General features: G+C 50.3%; 3 protein-coding genes across 6 annotated transcripts in view; 2 read left to right on the top strand and 1 right to left on the bottom strand.

Moving 5' to 3' along the window:
• The first annotated feature begins 1,354 nt into the window (after window positions 1-1,354).
• Window positions 1,355-7,015, top strand: rnmt (RNA (guanine-7-) methyltransferase). 3 transcript variants are annotated; one of them, XM_076011595.1, is made up of 12 exons: window positions 1,390-1,506; window positions 2,506-2,588; window positions 3,341-3,453; window positions 3,536-3,665; window positions 3,734-3,859; window positions 4,384-4,499; window positions 4,967-5,148; window positions 5,250-5,414; window positions 5,790-5,907; window positions 6,010-6,111; window positions 6,184-6,217; window positions 6,849-7,015. In XM_076011595.1, the coding sequence occupies exons 3-12, from the start codon at window positions 3,349-3,351 to the stop codon at window positions 6,884-6,886; spliced, it is 1,116 nt and encodes a 371-aa protein (XP_075867710.1). In that variant the 5' UTR covers window positions 1,390-1,506; window positions 2,506-2,588; window positions 3,341-3,348; the 3' UTR covers window positions 6,887-7,015. The 3 variants fall into 3 exon arrangements, with proteins under 3 accessions (XP_075867708.1, XP_075867710.1, XP_075867709.1); XM_076011594.1 differs by lacking the exon at window positions 1,390-1,506 and adding an exon at window positions 2,342-2,391; XM_076011593.1 differs by lacking the exon at window positions 2,506-2,588 and having other exon boundaries at window positions 1,355-1,506.
• A 719-nt stretch (window positions 7,016-7,734) lies between these two features.
• On the top strand, window positions 7,735-12,603 carry mindy1 (MINDY lysine 48 deubiquitinase 1). 2 transcript variants are annotated; one of them, XM_076011590.1, is made up of 12 exons: window positions 7,735-7,892; window positions 8,533-9,122; window positions 9,366-9,592; window positions 9,704-9,858; window positions 10,010-10,067; window positions 10,158-10,222; window positions 10,358-10,516; window positions 10,618-10,720; window positions 10,927-11,069; window positions 11,138-11,335; window positions 11,852-11,995; window positions 12,108-12,603. In XM_076011590.1, exons 2-12 carry the CDS (start codon window positions 8,803-8,805, stop codon window positions 12,177-12,179), a joined length of 1,644 nt encoding a protein of 547 aa, XP_075867705.1. In that variant the 5' UTR covers window positions 7,735-7,892; window positions 8,533-8,802; the 3' UTR covers window positions 12,180-12,603. The 2 variants fall into 2 exon arrangements, with proteins under 2 accessions (XP_075867705.1, XP_075867706.1); XM_076011591.1 differs by having other exon boundaries at window positions 8,533-9,115; window positions 9,383-9,592.
• A 1,161-nt stretch (window positions 12,604-13,764) lies between these two features.
• LOC142877184 (phosphatidylinositol 4-kinase beta-like) overlaps window positions 13,765-17,678 on the bottom strand; it is a 9,491-nt gene continuing 5,577 nt past the window's right edge. The window contains exons 11-14 of the mRNA XM_076011589.1: window positions 15,178-15,332; window positions 14,790-14,922; window positions 14,473-14,593; window positions 13,765-14,185 (exon numbers count right to left, since the gene is read on the bottom strand). Coding sequence (XP_075867704.1) covers window positions 14,004-14,185; window positions 14,473-14,593; window positions 14,790-14,922; window positions 15,178-15,332 — 591 coding nt within the window. The 3' untranslated portion in view covers window positions 13,765-14,003. The remainder of the gene's footprint in view (window positions 14,186-14,472; window positions 14,594-14,789; window positions 14,923-15,177; window positions 15,333-17,678) is intronic.

Below are 17,678 nucleotides of genomic sequence, written 5' to 3' on the forward strand. Positions count from 1 at the left end.
TCCGTCCTCCGTCTGTCCCAAGACGTCCCACAGGACCTCTGAGGAAAACCACCAGGATCATCAGGACCACCAGTGGAACTCAGACAGTCTGATGGGGTCATGGCTAGATGGTATCAAAGATTCATAAGGATCCGGGTAGCCTAGGATCCACTGCAAGCATGAATCAAATAAAATCAATCAACTAATGGTTGGGTTTAGGAACAGGACTCGGGTGACCGTAAGGTTTAGGATTTGGGTCCGAGTCAATGGTTAGGTTTAGGATCAGAACTTGGGTAATGCTTACGTTTAGGATCAGGACTCGGTGACAGTTAGGTTAAGGATAATGTCTTGGGTGATGTTTAGGTTTAGGATTTGGGTCCGAGTCAAGAATACAGTTTTGGAGGCTAAAGGTGTTAGGGTGTTAGCGTAAAATCATTGCCTATCTCTATCAATGTTAGCCACCCTCTTTGACGTTTGCTTCGTCTTCAACAAAGTTTTTCGAGACTTCCTTAGAAGCTATGTCACTTCCTTACGAATCTTTGACACCATGGCTCTGTCTCAATTCAGGGTCTGCACCCTTCGAAGGAAGCATCCTCGAAGGCGGGTCCTCCGAAGGACCCGGCCAAGAAGGACGAACCAAAACCCGCCTCCCTGGTAACCACATGGGAAGGTCTTGCCACCGTTCCCTCCTGCTGGCCAACCCCGGAAGTGACGTTTTTATAGCATCAAGTTAACCATTGGTTCACCATCCAACAAATAAGTAAAAACCTTACGTTAAAAACATAATATTTTATGTGAAAGTTGAATACTTCAATTTATATGTTGTGTTTTTGCAGCAGCATGCAAAGTATCCTGGGATACAGAAGGACACGAAGGATAGTAGAGGTGTATCCTTCGAATCGGCTAAAAGTAAGGCGCATTTCGAGGGCGCATTACGAGCGTCCTTTGAATTTTTGGGAATTACGCAGTGCTATGACGCAACTGGCCTTCAAATGCATGCTTCGAAGGCTGGAGACCCTGAATTGAGACACAGCCCATCTAGCAATGACAGTCTGATGGCTTTGGTTTCCATCGGGTAGGAGTGTAAAGACGAATTAAAGCCACTAGGGGGAGCCAAAGACTGGAGAGACCTGCAGTTTATTGAACGAGCAGCACCGACTTACTTCCACCTCTGTGGCGTGCTGGCGCACCCCTGCACAGAAGAGGGCGCCAGTCACACGAGACCAGAGTAAAAGTGGATTATGAGTTATTGATGTATTTTTATTTATTTTTTAATTGATATTGGAATGTGTGTTTGATAGTTAAACGTGTTTCTTGTTTTCAGACAGGGACTTTGCCACTGTTCTCATTCTAAAAAATAATGTTCTTTAAACTAGATCGGGCATGAAATATCCGACATGAGTCGCACAGATATGACGTCGAAGAATAACCGGAAGTCGGTATTGCTACCACAGTTGTAAGCCCATCGCTGCTGCTGTTGCTGTCAGTCTCTGCGGCTGCAGCGGAAGAAATCGTCCCATAGACTGGGTGAGTGTGCGAGTCGCTGGCTCTCCCTGGCCCCGGCGGTCTCCGGAGGCTCCCACCGGCCTCCTCTACTCACACACCGCCCCGAGGGACGGTTCACTGCGAGCTAGTTAGCCAGCTAGCGGCTAAAGCTAGCGGCTGTGCCGTGGTTAGCAGGAAGCGATTTGTTCTCTCACCTCTCGCTGTGAAGAAGCGATTCAACTGATGTTCTCCGGACTTAATGCCGTATTTTCCAGTTATAACGGCGACCATTTGAATTTAATGTTTCACACATTTATATTTTTATTTTATTAAGCGTAATAGCAATATGCAATGGTTTGTTTTGGCTCCGTCGTGAGCATGTGCTTGGTAATTGTGCTGAATAGAAAGAGTTTAGCTTAAATAATGTGTGATAATCGAGATGAAGAAGCTTTATTCCCATCGAGTAAAGTACAACGACACGTGTGTAGTTTGTCCAACTACTCCATGCAGCGGCTGTTGTGAGAGTAGAAGAAGAAAGTCAGTAGTACAATTTGAACAAGTCGGAAAGTCAAAGACTACGGAAGCCTATTGCTGCCATACTGGGAAAAGAAAACAGGGCACAGATTAACATTATAACGTGAAAAATGTCTTGTTAAAACGTGACAGTCTCGATGCTGTGATACTGAGCCCTGCTTTTGTTTTTGTTTTTTTGTAGTATGGCAGCAATGCGCTTCTACAAAAGCATTATGTCGACGGTCACGGTTTCCAGTGAGTGACGTCACTCAGGTTCTTGGATGGCCCACCCATAGATAGATAGATATAAATATAAACACTAGATGGCTCATGCGCTCTGTTCGCCAATGGAGAGCGACGTTGCCAGACCGCGGCCATCTTACTTGAGACAGCTAAGCCATTCATAACATTAATGTCTACCGTGCACATACCTTTTTAAAAATATATCGGACTCAATTTTGAAGTGCTTTTTAAAACGGTTTGAGTTTATATAAACGTCAGATGTGTAGTTACGTTCCCGATTTTCAGGAACACTATACACTACGCCGACGCGGGGGACTGCCACAAATGGTGACCATGGTGACCATGGTGACAGCCTCTCCAGCAGCTCCGTGCGTTCTCGCACTTTTGTTTGTTTGTTGTTGTTGTTGTTGTTGTGTGTATACACACACACACACACACACACACACACACACACACACACACACATATATATATATATATATATATATAAAATTAGTACGCAATGCAACTACTCATTGGTGTGTCACTTTCAGTCCATACTGTATTATTCAACTGACATGTTCCACTCTAAGGTTTTTCTTTAGGAATATCAGTTGATCCAGCACAGCGCAGTGTTGTAACTGCCAGCACAGAATTCAGGAGTCCGGCAGTGGCCAGTGTTCTTTGTTGTTGGGCATTTTTGGCTGTAGAATCGTTCCACAAATAGCCGCGGAAAGAGGGTGTCGTTCACACCAGACTTGAAGCAGCACGCACCTCCGTGGCCGGCTCGCGCAGCGATCGTTTCGGCGTCTGGTCTGGTTATTTATTTATTTTACAACTGCGCTGTGCTGTAAATTCCAGCACTGCACTGTGCAGCGCTGTATCGGTCTGTGACAAACGTAAAGAACGATGCATCTAGATTTAATCCCAAAATTGCATCGATTCACGGCTGCTCTACCGATGCACTCGCATCGTGCCCGCGCCTGTCCGTGTATCGATAGGCATCGGTTAATCTTCCCATCCCTAATGTATATGTATATCTCTATGGGACCACCAGCCAATCAACACCATCACTTCCTCTTTGTCTGTACCACCCACTTCCTGCTTGTCTGTTCTACTCACTTCCTGTCTGTTTCGCCAGTGAGAACCATGGAGTTGAACTGTGTCCCCAAGCCACCGGAGGAGGAGGAGGGTCGGGGGGTGGCGCTTAAGAGGAGGCGGGAGGACGAAGAGGAGCCTCCATCCAAGAAGCTGGTAGGTCGTGCTGGAGGTGGAACACCTGGCAGTGAGAAGATGATGATGATGATGGTGGTCGTGATGGTCTTGATGGTCCCAGGTGAGCGAGCACAGCCTGAAGGTGGCCAGCCACTACAACAACCTGCAGGAGGTGGGTCTGGCCGCCAGGAGCCGCAGCAGGATCTTCTTCATGAGGAACTTCAACAACTGGCTGAAGAGTGTCCTGATTGGTGGGTTAGCTGATCACCTGATCAATCCCAGCAGCAGGCTGTGGCTGAGCGGACTGTGTGATTGACAGGTGAGATCCTGGAGCAGGTGCGGGAGGCGGGCTCCCACCAGGTGGCGGTGCTGGACCTGGGCTGTGGGAAGGGAGGAGACCTGCTCAAGTGGAGGAGGGGCAACATCTCTCACCTGGTCTGTGCAGGTAAGCCCTGCCCCCTGCACCACTAGGGAGGTGGTATTATCACAACTCTTACCACCATGGCCCAGAAAGCGGTTCCTCGGAGTGGCCACTCGAGGTACTGCAGACATTAAGCCCATGCAGCCCAAAAAGCATTTTCCCCCATTCGACGGCAAAACAAAAAGACACTCTTGTCAAAAAGATGAGAGAACAACCTTTGACCTCAAACACACTTCACAATCCATCTCTCTATTGTAGATTTTTAATCTTTTTAAAAAAAAATGATAAAGGCCATAAAATCACCAGAAAGGAGTTTTATGTTCCCAGAGTGACATCATGCTGTGTGTCTCAGCTCCTGATTGGCTGATGCATCCTGGTGCATCATGGGAGTTACAGAGGCATGGTGGGAAGTCCCACATGCTCACATCGTGCAGAGTCCAACAACCTTTTTAGCCTCTGCACTGAGTGAGCAGCTCCATTGAAAAGACTGGGGCAGCCATGTTGGATCCTGGGGCGACCATGTTGGCTTAGTGTCTCCTCTCTCTCAGACATCGCTGGTGTGTCGGTGGAGCAATGCCAGAGTCGCTACGATGACATGAGGAGGCGGAGTCACGGCAGCGAGCGCCTCTTCAGCGCCCAGTTCATCACCGCAGACTGCAGCAAGGTGGGTGGAGCCACAGCAATCAACTGGATCCACCGTGTTATCATATTATTGACTTCCTGCCTGAACGATTCTACCTGCTGCGCTTGACGCAGTAGTGACGCATGAAAAACATGGTGGATCCGGTTGATTTTTATCAAAATATACAATGTGCTGGATTTTTTTTTTTCTGTTTGCTGGATTTTACTGTGAAACATCAACGTGACGCATCGGCTTCAACACTGGCTTGTCACTGTTTGGCTGTCAAACAATAAAGCAGATTTCACTTTAAATCTGGAACTATGATGAACAAAATGCAGGTATACTTGAAATACCTGCGTTTTGTATGATACCAGCAGTTGGGATTCCAGCATCTAGAACTCCAGCACATAGATCCACAGCACCTAGAACTCCACCTAGAGCTACTATTGGGCCTGTGTGTGCGTGTGGGTGTGTGACTCTATGTGTGTGTGTCTCCTCCCCCCTGCCAGGAGGTGCTGGCGGAGAAGCTGGCTGACCCTGGCCTGACCTTTGACCTGTGCAGCTGTCAGTTTGTGTACCACTACTCCTTCGAGAGCCTCCAGCAGGCCGACATGATGCTGCGCAACGCCTGTGAGCGTCTGCGGCCCGGTGGCTTCTTCATCGGTACCACGCCCGACGCCTTCGAGTTGGTGTGAGGAGCCTACCCCCCCCCCCCCCCCCCCATTTCCCCCAAAATCTGTGACCTTATCACCATCAGCACTGACCCCTCCCCCGCCTTCCCTCCTCCTCTAGGAAGCGTGTGGAGGCGTCGGACTCGCTCTCCTTCGGCAGCGAGGTGTTCAAGGTCTCCTTCCAGAACAAGGGCCCCTACCCGCTGTTCGGCTGCCAGTACCACTTCAGCCTGGACCACGTGGTCGACGTCCCAGAGTTCCTCGTCTACTTCCCCCTACTAGAACAGTGAGTGTGTGTGTGTGGGCTATACGAGAGATGGAAGAGAAGAAAATAGATGGGATAGAACAGATAGAATAGATGGAATGTGATAATAGATAGGATAGAATAAAAAGGATAGAACAAATAGAATTGAAGCCTTTATTAATCCCACATTGGGGGAAATTTGCATGATCCCAGCAACAGCCAAGTGCAAATGAGGGAAAATTATATGAATTATAAAGAAATAAAGTGAAATATTTATTATAAAGCAAGAAAGACATTAACATCACATGGACAGTTGGATGATTTGACATTATATTGAGCCCAAATTAGTGAAAAATATTCAGAATTTCTGTCATGCTGCATGTGAGTGTGTGCTGACCTTTGACCTCTGCCATCCAGCATGGCCAAGCGCTACAAGATGCGTCTGGTGCTGAAGCAGAGGTTCTCAGAGTTCTTCCAGGAGAAGGTGCAGAAGGAGCAGCACCGCAGCCTGATGATGAAGATGATGGCCCTGGAGGTGAGCCTGCTGCTGCTGCTGCTGCTGCTGATTGATCTATATCAACTGATCAATCAGCCGATGGATCAATCGCAGGTGTCTGACCCGCTGCTTGTGTTGCAGCCGTTTTCCGGTGAGGACGCTTCCCGGCAGGAGAGCCAATCTCCACACGAGTACAGCCATGCTGAAGAGCACTGCGTCAGAGCTGGAGTCACACTACCACTGGTGGGTCTCGTCGCTCTCACTGTCTGGCTCTGGTCCTGGTCCTGGTTCTGACTGTGCTCTCTCTGTGTGCAGGGAACCCTCAGCAGGTCCGAGTGGGAAGCAACAAGTGAGTTCCTCCACTGGAGGCCTGAATAGTAGGGGGCGCCAGGCTTGCTCTCACTGAAGAAACCTCATGGGTTTACACTGGTGTTCAATGTTTAGTGCTATTTGACTTATTACTAATGAAGCTCTTGTGAAGGAGGGGACCTGAACTCAGCATTACCACATCAGGATGTGAAGTGATGATAATGATAATTATAATGATGATAGACAGTAAGAACAACAACAACACAATGTTCACTGTTTTTAAATCAACTTTTTATAGTTTATCTAGGCCAGCCTTTCTCAACTTTTGGGTCGTGACCCAAAAGTGGGCTGCAGAGCTGTTTTGATTGGGTCGCTTCAGCTTTGTGGGCATTTTCAATTTTTTTTTATTCATTTATTTCTAAAGGGATTTCAAAATCTATAAATGGAGAGAGAGAGAGGGAAATGTTTTGTATTTATTTTGCAGGACAAACAACTCAGTTCAATAATTTAGATCATTTTTGACGACGTGTGATAGAAAGTTAAACTATAAAAATAAATTTGAGTCTTGAGAACACTGAGCTGAAGGTGGTGAGACTCCTGCACCTACAGTTGTGAACCACTGGTCCAGACATCTCCACTGACTCACTGGCGCCACCCTGTGTCCTCTCCAGGTATCTACTTGGTGTTTGTCTTCCAGAAGATGTCCTGACGACGACCTCACATCTGCTGCTGCTCCACTCTCTTCTCCTTCTTCTTCTGTTCTCCAGTTTGTACAGTGTTTATTTCCAGTCTGGTTTTTGATAAAACTGTGTGAATAAAAACTACATTGAGATTAAAATAGTCGACTCAGACTTTAAATCAGAAAATAAACTCAATATGAAACAATGACACAGCATCTCTCCAACTGTCATGGAGCTCAGGTGTTCCAGCAGGGGGCAGTGTGATGAAGTGCTTTGATTGACCGATGAACTGAATGATTGACAGATTGAGGAGAAACGTGAGAGCTTGATGGAGATTTCTGGTTTCTTTCCTGGTGAAGCTGATAGCGAGGAGCTGTAAGACTCTCCCGACACCAGTTGTCAATCAGCCGTCATGTGGCCGTGTGGGCGGAAGCTCTGAGGCTCTGACGTGTCGGGTCCTCAACCACACCGAGACATCTAAGACATCCGATATTGGTCAGAGAGGAGATTGGACTTCCCACAAGGTCCTGGGGGGAGATCAGTATTCTGAATGTGTTGCTGAAACCTCCAGTTGAGACTGCAGCAGCAGCAGCAGCAGGTGTCCGAAAACTTATGTCCACCGCTGCACTTCTTCAAGATTGTTCAAGAAGAATGTTTTGCGAAATCTCGCCAATTTTCTTTTCTTTCTTTCTTTCTTTTTTTTTTTAACTCTTCCAACCGCCCCCTCTCCTCCCTCCCCATCTTTTTTTTGTTGTTTTTTTACCCTTCAATTTGTTTCCCTTCCATCCCATGTTCCTTCCGGGTTCTGTACCGTCCTACTCTACTAGCAAATTGCTAGCGCGGCTCTTAAAAGTTCACCGGAAGTGACGTGTCCACAGTGGAGTTTGTTGGTGCGCCGATGGGCGTGGCCTACGGTCCTCCCGTCAGAGGGAGAGTGGATGTAAACAGCCGAGCATGAGAGCCCCCGCGCCACCGCTGAGGAGCCGCTGAAGGGCCGCCGTGAGCCTCCACGATCTCCGCCGAGACCGTCCAAAGGTACCAGGACTCGGCCAGGAGCGGGAGCTAACTTGGCTAACTCGGCTAAGTTAGCCAAGTTTGCTCGCTCGGAGCGTTAGCATCAGGTTAGACTAGCTCGGCCAGTTGTTTTGCTAGCTCGGAAAGCTGTTGGAAAGACGAGCCGCGGACCGGAAGGAGGATCGGAAAGAGAACTTTGTCGGCGGGGAAGCAGAGAATGGTCTCAGCACCAGGAAGGTTAAAACCCCGCACGGGCTCGCTACTAATTTTCAATCCACCGTCACTCCTGTTGTTTTTTTTTTTTTTTTAGCAACAGAGATGCATTCTGGGAAACGCTGTTCCGCTCGTTGTTGTGACGACGCCTTCACTGACTCGTGTGTGTCTCTGCGCCGCTGTGAAACACCAGTTTTAACTTCTGCTGTGACTCTGTTACCGCGACTGTAGCTTCACTGCTAAACACCTTCCTGTCCCGTATCAAGCGATGACATCACAGGGCTGAGTGACGTGACGTCATTCTCGAAAAGTCAACACAGTACATCCCAAACACAGGACTAGTTTATATGACGATTTTTTTTTTTGTTGTTTTCACACTGAGGTCAAATTGCATGATGGGAAATATTTGCCTGACCACGTCCTGATTGGTCTTCTCTGTCTCCCTCAGGTGGTCTGACCAATCAGACAGCCGGCCATTCAGGGTTGAGTGAGGAGGAAGTCGCTGCTGTTTGACAGCGTGGTCACACGGTCTGCTTCCTGTTAGCGGCTGAGGTTACTTCCTGTGTGAGAGTCGGGTGAGCCGTTGAGGCTCCCTGGTGGTCATGTTGGCGGCTCACCTGCTTGCTGTCACTGCTGCTGAGGCCACGCCCCTTTCCTAACCCCAACGTGAAACGCCCTCTCCACCTGCCCTGCTCCCGTTGTCCACGTCCACCCCACCATGGCAGCACCTGCTAGCTCCAGTGCCGCGTCGTCGGCCCGCCGGCCAATCACACAGAGCGGAGAGGATGCATCACTTCCTGTCGAGAGCAAAGAGCCCAGCAGGAGCACGGAGAGCCTGCAGCTGGACCTCAGAGCAGCAGCCAGGCCTGAGGTGGAGCTGGAGGAGGAGGAGGAGGAGGTCACACCCACACCGCCAGAGTCCTCCTCGCTGTCCTCCGACATGGAGACTGTCACTGTTGCCACCATAGAAGAAGAATCTCTGTCAGTTCTGCTTGAGATGGACAGACTGCCGGAGCCAGGAGGAGAGTCAGGTACTGGGTCTGGGTCTAGGGGTCCAGGGTCTGGTTCAGGGTCAAGGATCTGATTCAGACCCCAGAGTCTGATTCAGGGGTTCAGGATTGAGTTTCAGGGTTCATGGTCGGGGTTAAGGATTTAGGGTCTGGCTTTCAGGGTCCAGGTTCAGGGTTCAGGGTTCAGGGTCTGATTCAGGGATTCAGGATCAAGGTTCAGGGTTCAGGGTCCAAGGTTGGGGAGGAGCAGCTTGGATGTGAAGTGAAGCAGCTGTCTGTGTGGTGCAGGTCTGGACCAGGACGAGGGCTGGGAGGAGCAGCGTGAGTCCTCAGACTCTGCCTCCTTCTCCCTGCCCAGCCTGGAGATGTCGGACAGCCTGCCGCTACCAGGGGGCTCCTCCCTGGACCTGGAGGATGGCGCCACCATTGGGGCTGGTCCTGGACTTCCAGGGTCTGACCCCCCACCCACCACCGAGCAGCAGCCACCAGGAGCTGCTGGTGAGACAGGGGCCGCAACATCAACAGTTGCCCCTGACCATCAGAGGTCATGTGACTGTCAGAGCCAGATGAGGAGAACCCTTCACCCATCTCCTCTGCTCCCGTCCACAGGGGGCGCTGTGGCTGAGCCTGGTCCGAACACGCCGGCGTACTACCTGGTCAAGTGGATCACCTGGAAGGAGAAGAAGACCCCTATCATCACCCAGAGCCAAAACGGACCCTGCCCCCTGCTGGCCATCATGAACACACTCTTCCTGCGCTGGAAGGTACAACACTGCCCCCTACTGCCCCATGCATCGTCATCACTGCCCCCTACAGGCCACAGCCGGGATAGCAACGCACTGCCTCAACACTGTGTGTGTGTGTGTGTGTGTGTGTGTGTGTGTGTGTGTGTGTGTGTGTGTGTGTGTGTGTCAGGCTAAGCTGCCGGCCCAGACGGAGGTGGTCACCACTGAGGACCTCATGACTCACCTCGGTAAGAAGACCTCCCTCACAGCTCTGACTCCTGATTGGCTCCTGCTGGTCACATGACAAGGACACTAAAAGCCGCGTGTGTGTTGCACAGGTGAGTGTGTGCTTTGTGTCACACCCAGAGAGAAGACGGACGGGATGGAGCTCAACTTCCAGCAGGTGACACTGTGTGTGTGTGTGTGTGTGTGTGTGTGTGTGTGTGTGTGTGTGTGTGTGTGTGTGTGTGTGTGTGTGTGTGTGTGTGTGTGATGATTTTGCTCACTGTGTGTGTGTGTGTGTGTGTGTGTGTGTCAGAACATGAGCGATGCCATGGCCGTGCTCCCCAAGCTGTCTACTGGTCTGGACGTCAACGTGCGTTTCACTGGAGTGTCTGACTTTGAATACACACCTGAATGCATCGTTTTCGACCTGTTGGACATCCCACTGTACCACGGCTGGCTGCTCGACCCTCAGGTAGAAGAGAAAGAGAGAGGCGGTGCTGGGGGTCGTTGAGAGAGTAGCGTTGAGACTGTGTGTGTATGTGTGTGTGTGTGCGTGTGTGTGTGTGTGTGTAGAGTCCAGAGATGGTGGCCTCAGTGGGGAAGCTGAGTTACAACCAGCTGGTGGAGAAGATCATCGACTACAAACACTCAGCAGACAGCAGCCGAGTCAGTGAAGGTAACACACGCACACACACACACACACACACACACACACACACACACACACACACACACACACACACACAGCTCAACATGTTTCTGCTGTGGAGCTAAGTAGGCTAGCTAGCAGCTAGCGTGATTGAAGCTTTTATTCATAGGTGTGTGTTACTCTGGTTGTGTGTGTGTTTCTCTCTCGCTCTCTCTCTCTCTCTCTCTCTGCAGGCCTGGTGGCGGAGCAGTTCCTGGAGGCCACGGCCACCCAGTTGTCCTATCACGGTCTGTGTGAGCTCAACACGACGGCCCGGGAGGGCGAGATCTCCGTCTTCTTCAGGAACAACCACTTCAGTACCATGATCAAACACAAGGTGGCGCCCACTCACACACACTGGCAGCAGAGGGGTGGTGCTCGTCCTGACAGTACTGGTCCCTGCAGGGCCACCTGTACCTGCTGGTGACGGACCAGGGCTTTCTCCAGGAGGAGGCTCTGGTCTGGGAGTCGCTGCACAACGTCGAGGGCGACGGCAACTTCTGCGACTCCGACTTCAGACTGTGTCACCCGCCACAGAGAGCACCGCCTGCCACGCTGCCTCTGGCACCCAGCACACAGCAGCAGCAGCAGCAGATAGACCAGGTGAGGGGTCAGAGGGCTTAGGGGGTCCAGGGGTTGGAGGGTCGGAGGGGTTGGTGGTCAGGGGGTTGAGGGTTGAAGGGTCAGGGGCCAAAGGGTCATAGGGTTCGGGTGGTTGGGGGTATGGGAGGTCAAGGATTTGGGGTCGGAGGGTTAAGGGTCAGGGTCGGGTAGTAAGGGAGGTCAATGGGTCAACGGTTAGGGTTCATGGGTTGAGAGTCGAAGGGTTAGGGGGTCATAGGGTTCAGGTGTTTGGGGGTCAAGAGGTTGAGGGTTGAAGGGTCAGATGGTTCAGAGGGTGCAGTTGTTGGGGGTCAGGGGGCTCAGGGTGGTCAGGGGGTAGAGGATGGCGCCACCATCCCTGTGTACCTCCTGTGTTCAAGGTTCAGGGGTTGGAGGTTGGAGGTGTCGGGGGTCCAGGAGTTTGGAGGTCAAGGTCAGAAGGGTCAGGATGTCAGGGATTTGGGGGTCAAGGGTGGGGTCAGGGGTGTGACTAACAGAGTCTCTCGGGGGCTGCAGGACTACCTGGTGGCTGTGTCCCTGCAGCAGCAGCAGCAAGCCGGGGCCCCGGGGCCCCTCAGTGACCTGGAACTGGCCAGGCAGCTGCAGCAGGAGGAGTACCAGCAGCAGCAGCAGCAGCAGCAACAGCAGCAGCAGCAGCAGGTGACAACTTGGCCCCGCCCCCTGCTCACATCGCCCTATCAGCATCCAGACATCACTGGAGAGGTTGTGGGGGGTGTTCCTGGTGTTTGTGACCAGTCTCTTGTGTTTGCAGGTCAGAGGTCAAGGCTCACAGCAGGGCGTCGCCAGAAGGAGAGACAAGGACTCGGAGTGTGTCGTCCTCTAGTCCTTCACCATCCTGCCCCACACACACATTATTGATCCAATAATCAGGAAACTGTCCATCCTCTCGTAGTTAATCAATTAATCCGTTAATCAATGAACCATCAGACGTCGTGAGGGAGTCGCTCACCTGGTCCTGGAGGCTCTGCCCACCACTGCGTCACATGACCTGGTCCTGGTTGGCTGACTGACTGACTGACTGTTCCGCCACTGGTGGTGTTTGTCTGACCATTTGGGAGCCCCTGTAGCTCTGCCCCTTCGGAGCCCCGCCCCAGCCAGTCCCCTGGGCCACCAGGTGGCCACTCTGCTGCCGGAACTGACCTGAGATCTGCTGCTGCTGACACGTTACAATGCTACCACCTGCTGGTCAAAGCTTTGTATTTAGGTTGTTGTGATGTCAATGACCAGTAAAGACTAACTGAAAGGTTTCCTGTGTGTGTGTGTGTGTGTGTGTGTGTGTGTGTGTGTGTGTGTGTGTGTGTGTGTGTGTGTGTGTGTGTGTGTGTGTGTGTGTGTGTGTGTGTGTGTGTGTGTGTGATCAGTGACTCTGCGGTTTTAACACCATCAGAAAACAGACTACATTCCACTGTGGTACATACGGTACATGTTAGTAACATAACGTCATATTTATGAGGTACTACCACACCAACATGAAGTCCATCCGACCTGGCTGTGGACGCTCACTGTGCACGGTAAAAGTGAAAATATACGGGACAAAGTGAAATGCGTCCCGTATCAGTTCATTACGGGACAGGTTTTTTAGTTGCCAAATACGGGACAATTGCGTATTTTACAGGAGGGTTGGCAACCCTATCTAGACCACAGACGGAAATCAAATGAGGTTTTGTCATTTTCCCTAAAAAATGGGACAAATTGTGTCCCAGGAGAGATTTTATTTTTCCCGGGACAGGTGGTGAAAAAAAAGAGAACTATTCTGGGAAAAACGGGACGAGTGGCAACCCTAGTGTGTGTGTGTGTGTTGCTAGTTAGCAACGCCACGTGATAATTTAGTGTTGTGCCTCATAAATGTGTGAATCAACAACCAACCATGAACTTCACGGAGTTGTTGTGGACATTACAGAAGGTGTAGTGTGGAGCAGCGTTTCAACTGGTGGGTTGCAACCCAAAAGTGGGTCGCGGAGCTGTTTGGATTGGGGTCACGGCTTCGCGGGCATTTTCCCTCCTTTTTTTCTCTCCAATTTAATAATTTCAATAATTCTTGACTAGACACGATAGAAACTGGGCTAGAGTTTTGTCTTAGCTTTGTGGGTTTGTCATCTCATGACGAGGATGATGAAAAGAATGATGATAATGGTCCTGAAACTCCACAGCTGATAGAAAACAGCTAGTGCTGTGTTGCTCTGACTGGGGACATTGCATATAGCCACCGCCAGCATTACACACACACACACACACACACACACACACACACACACACACACACACACACACACACACACACACACACACACACACCGTTTAAGATTCAAAGCTTTAACTCACAACGCACTCACACTAATTAATAATTGATGAATGGTATTAGTGTAAACAAAAGTGGATGGTGTTCTGTTAAAAAAAACAATCAGAAGTAAAGTCTTTATTTTTATTTTTTTTGAAGGGCTCTTCCATATAGCCGCCACTCCTGATTGGCCAGAGGTGATTGGAGAGAGTTTATCTCTGGACCAATCAGAAGAGAGCTTTTTAATTATTTGACCTGTGTGTTCTCCATCAGCACAGCAGCTGCTCGAGTTCCTGGGGAACAGCAGAGAGAGGGGGGGGCGGAGCTTCCTGTACGACAGGAAGTCCCCCCCAACACCTCCCAGGGGTATCACATGATGCCGTTGGTAACGTACTGGAAGGAGTCGTAGAGCTTGGTGGTGATGGAGCGCACCGAGCCGTCCACCAGCTGCTCCACCCGCCGCTGCAGCTGCTCCTCCGTCAGCGACATGTGGAAGCGCTCCTTCAGGCTACGGATGGTACTGCTGCCCTGAAGGCAGGCTAGCTGGGAGCCTGGGGGGGAGGGGAGGAAGAGGGGCAGGAAGTGAGAGAGGGAGGGAGGGGCAGCTGAGCTAACAGCGCTACAGCTAGCCAGACAGACAGGAAGCGAGGTCCTCCAAGGACCCTGGCTGTGTCCCGCCTCCACTGGCCTGCAGCCTATTAGCTGCGGGCCAGTGGAGGCGGGACTGGTTTGATGAGCAGCCTGGAGATCAAGAGGTCATGAACTCTCCAGTGCTCTCCTCTGAGCAGCTGACAGAGCCAGCATCCTCTGAGGGAGATTGCAGGGGGCGGGGCCTCACCTTGCTGCATGATCTCCACTATCTGAAGCACCTTGTCCATGTGCTTCCTGGCAGCCAGCAGACCCTGCAGCATCAACACCTTGTAGTAGAGGAACATGTCTCCATCTACACCACCCATCACCTGGAGGGGGTGGAGAGAGAGAGCTGGTGAGGGTCCACACACAGCAACATCTCCACTGTGTGTGTGTGTGCGTGTGTGTGTGTGTGTGTGTGTGTGTGTGTGTGTGTGTGTGTGTGTGTTTGTCTCTCTCTCTCTCTCTCTCTCTCTCTCTCTCTCTCTCTCTCTCTCTCTCTCTCTCTCTCTCTCTCTCTCTCACCTCCACAAACTCAGGGGTCAGTTTGAAGGCGGAGGTCTCGAAGCCCAGGTTCCTGGGGGACGATGACAGGATGAAGCCAAAGTCGATGTGGATGATGTGACCGTCTGAGTCCAGCAGGATGTTCCCATTGTGCCTGGACACCAGGGGGCAGAGTTAGAGCTGCTGCTTGACACCACACTGGACACTGGAGGTACTGCAGCTAAAAACTCCATTCAGCCCAAAAAAGATTTTTTTTCCCATTGGACCACAACACAAAAAGAAACACTTGTAAAACAGCTGACATGATGACCTTTGACCTGAAACATTGTTCATCATAAATGTATCTATTGTAGATTTTTAAGTCCTGGACTTTTAATCTTTCAAAAAAACATTTATTTAAATGTCTCACCTGTCCTTGACCTGCAGCAGGTAGCAGATGAGGCTGTAGGCGGCGCAGCTCTGCACGAAGTTCCTTTGGGCTGTCAGGAAGCTCTCAGTGGTGGCGGCGCCACCGTGCTCCTGCAGCAAGTAGTCCAGCAGGGGGAGCTGACTCTGCTTCTTCACCTGGGGGGAGGAGCCAGCGGCCGATCAGAGCAGAGCAGAGCAGGGGTGTCCAACTCAAACACACATGTGCTGTGTCTCAATTCAGGGTCTGCATCCTTGAAGTACGCATTTTGAAAGGAAGTTGCGTCATCGCACTGCACGAGGGCTCGTCCCAATTCCCGAGGGTGCTTAGGACGCTCAAAATGCGTACTCGGAATGCGCCCTCGTTTTAGCCGATTTCCAAGGATGCACCGCTACTATCCTTCCTACTTATGTATCCCATGATGCTTTGCGTGCTGCTGCAAAGCATCATGAGATCTTGGGAAGTCAGCTGAAATTAGCGGCATGTACTGGTAAAGACACTTCACATAAATTATAAAGTATTGAAGTTTCACATGAGCGCTGCTCGGTGAGCCTGCTTCACTGCCACCAAATGCGGACTAAACCGGGACTTCACTGCGTTTTTCATCCAGTTGAGAAGGGGCTATACTGTGCTTCTGGTGTGTGAGTGTGTGTTACCTTTCCGGCTTCTTTGATTCTGAACTGTAGTAGAGGACCTCCGGTGGATTACGACTTGCGTTGGTAACATATTTCTAGCGGTATCATTCTGTTGTTTTTTTACATGTTACAAACAAGTTTTAGAGTTACTGTGAACGCAGTTAACCCTTTAAGCGTCAGAATCTTTTCAAGAAAATATTAAATTTTAATATCAAGATTTCAAATGGCTGTGACTTGAAATGGGTTAGAGATAAAGCCATACTGTAATTGAGAAAAATCTTCAGTATGACCCAAACTTTGTGAAAGGAGTACATTTTTGATTGTTTGTTTGTTTTTGTATGATGTCAGATGTCAGGGGTCTGTATGTCAGATCCCTGTCTCCACAATATCCCACAGGCTCATCAAAATGTTTTATCCACTAATTTTCCACACATCTCAAACAGACCCAGCCATCATCACTGTAATTTACAGGGTGACCACGAACAATCTGCTGCCTCCACCGGCACTGACTGGGAGTTTCCTCCCACAGCTTCCACCACGTTGATCACTAATTCCCCGAGCCCTCCGTCACCATTAGCGGTGTTTTGAGCACTCCTGCTTCCCCAACCACCACGTCCCCTCATCCTCATTCGCCGATTACTCCCACTACGCCCCGGCCACGCTGAGGCGAAGCATGCGCTGCTTGGTGACTGTCATGGCACATGGACTCGCTGCCGCTGCGTAAAGACGCACCGGCAGACTCGCTCTCATTGGACAACTGAACATCATCGTCAGAGTGCGAATATTCCTCTTTGGAATCTGAGTCAGACATTACTTGACGAAGGACTTCGTCAACGAACAAACCTCTCCAATAGGGAGAGTCCCCATAATGCATCAGCACCACCTCCAGTGGTCCAACCCCTCAGCACATTCCTGCTGTGAATCATCTGCAGAGGAACCTGCAACACTTGAAGGTTACTGAGCTCTCTCTCTCTCTCTCTCTCTCTCTCTCTCTCTCTCTCTCTCTCTCTCTCTCTCTCTCTCTCTCTCTCTCTCTCTCTCTCTCTCTCTCTCTCTCTCTCTCTCTCTAACCACTTCACCACTTCACCACTTCCTCGTCTCCTCGACTGAGGCTTTCTCTCTATTTATACTCCGAAATCTGAATATAAACACCCCCACAAATGCTGCTCAGATTGAAGCCACAGGTGTTTGCCATCTCCTGGTGTAAAGTAGAAACTACTTTCAGCACCACATTTGTTTAATTCAGCAATGACGCTTGTCGCAATTTTGCGACCATGGCGCCTAAAGGGTTAATACAGTCTGACTGACTGACGGACTTATCTCTGACTCTTTAGTCTCGCTTAATGAAAATAGACCATTTATTGACTGTGCGCCTTATAATCCAGTGCGTTCTACAGCGCGGAAAATAAGGTACAGTTATTTTCATTAAAGTCATTGCGTGTCGCTCCGTCCGTCCAGCTCTCTATGAGCTTTTTCTTCGGCCACAGACAACAGAAACGTCTGTAGTTCTACGTTCGCCCATGGTACAGTTTCATAATCTTTTCAGTTTTTAATACGTGAAACTGTAAAAATCCACACGTGGGACATTTAAAAAACGGCGGTTTTGGTCTTTCGTGAGAGACTGCCTTTGGCTTTCGTCAAAACTTTTACCCAATCAGTGCCCTGCACATTGCTACGTCACCCATACGGTGTCAGCTCTGCTCGCTTCGAACTCCAAGGAGGCAGGTACCAAAATCGTAACCCCTGGGACCGTGCTGGGGCCGTGGAAATGCATCAATACCGACCTGTACCGTACCAAGATGTTACTGAGGGCGCCTGTGGGTAAATGCCCTTACTTTACAATGACTTAGTTACTGAGTTACTGTTACA

This window comes from Nelusetta ayraudi, unplaced genomic scaffold (genome assembly GCF_046127955.1).
Source record: "Nelusetta ayraudi isolate G7.1 ecotype Tasmania unplaced genomic scaffold, CSIRO-AGI_Nayr_v1 ptg000135l, whole genome shotgun sequence".
In the NCBI taxonomy this organism is placed as follows: Eukaryota; Metazoa; Chordata; class Actinopteri; order Tetraodontiformes; family Monacanthidae; genus Nelusetta; species Nelusetta ayraudi.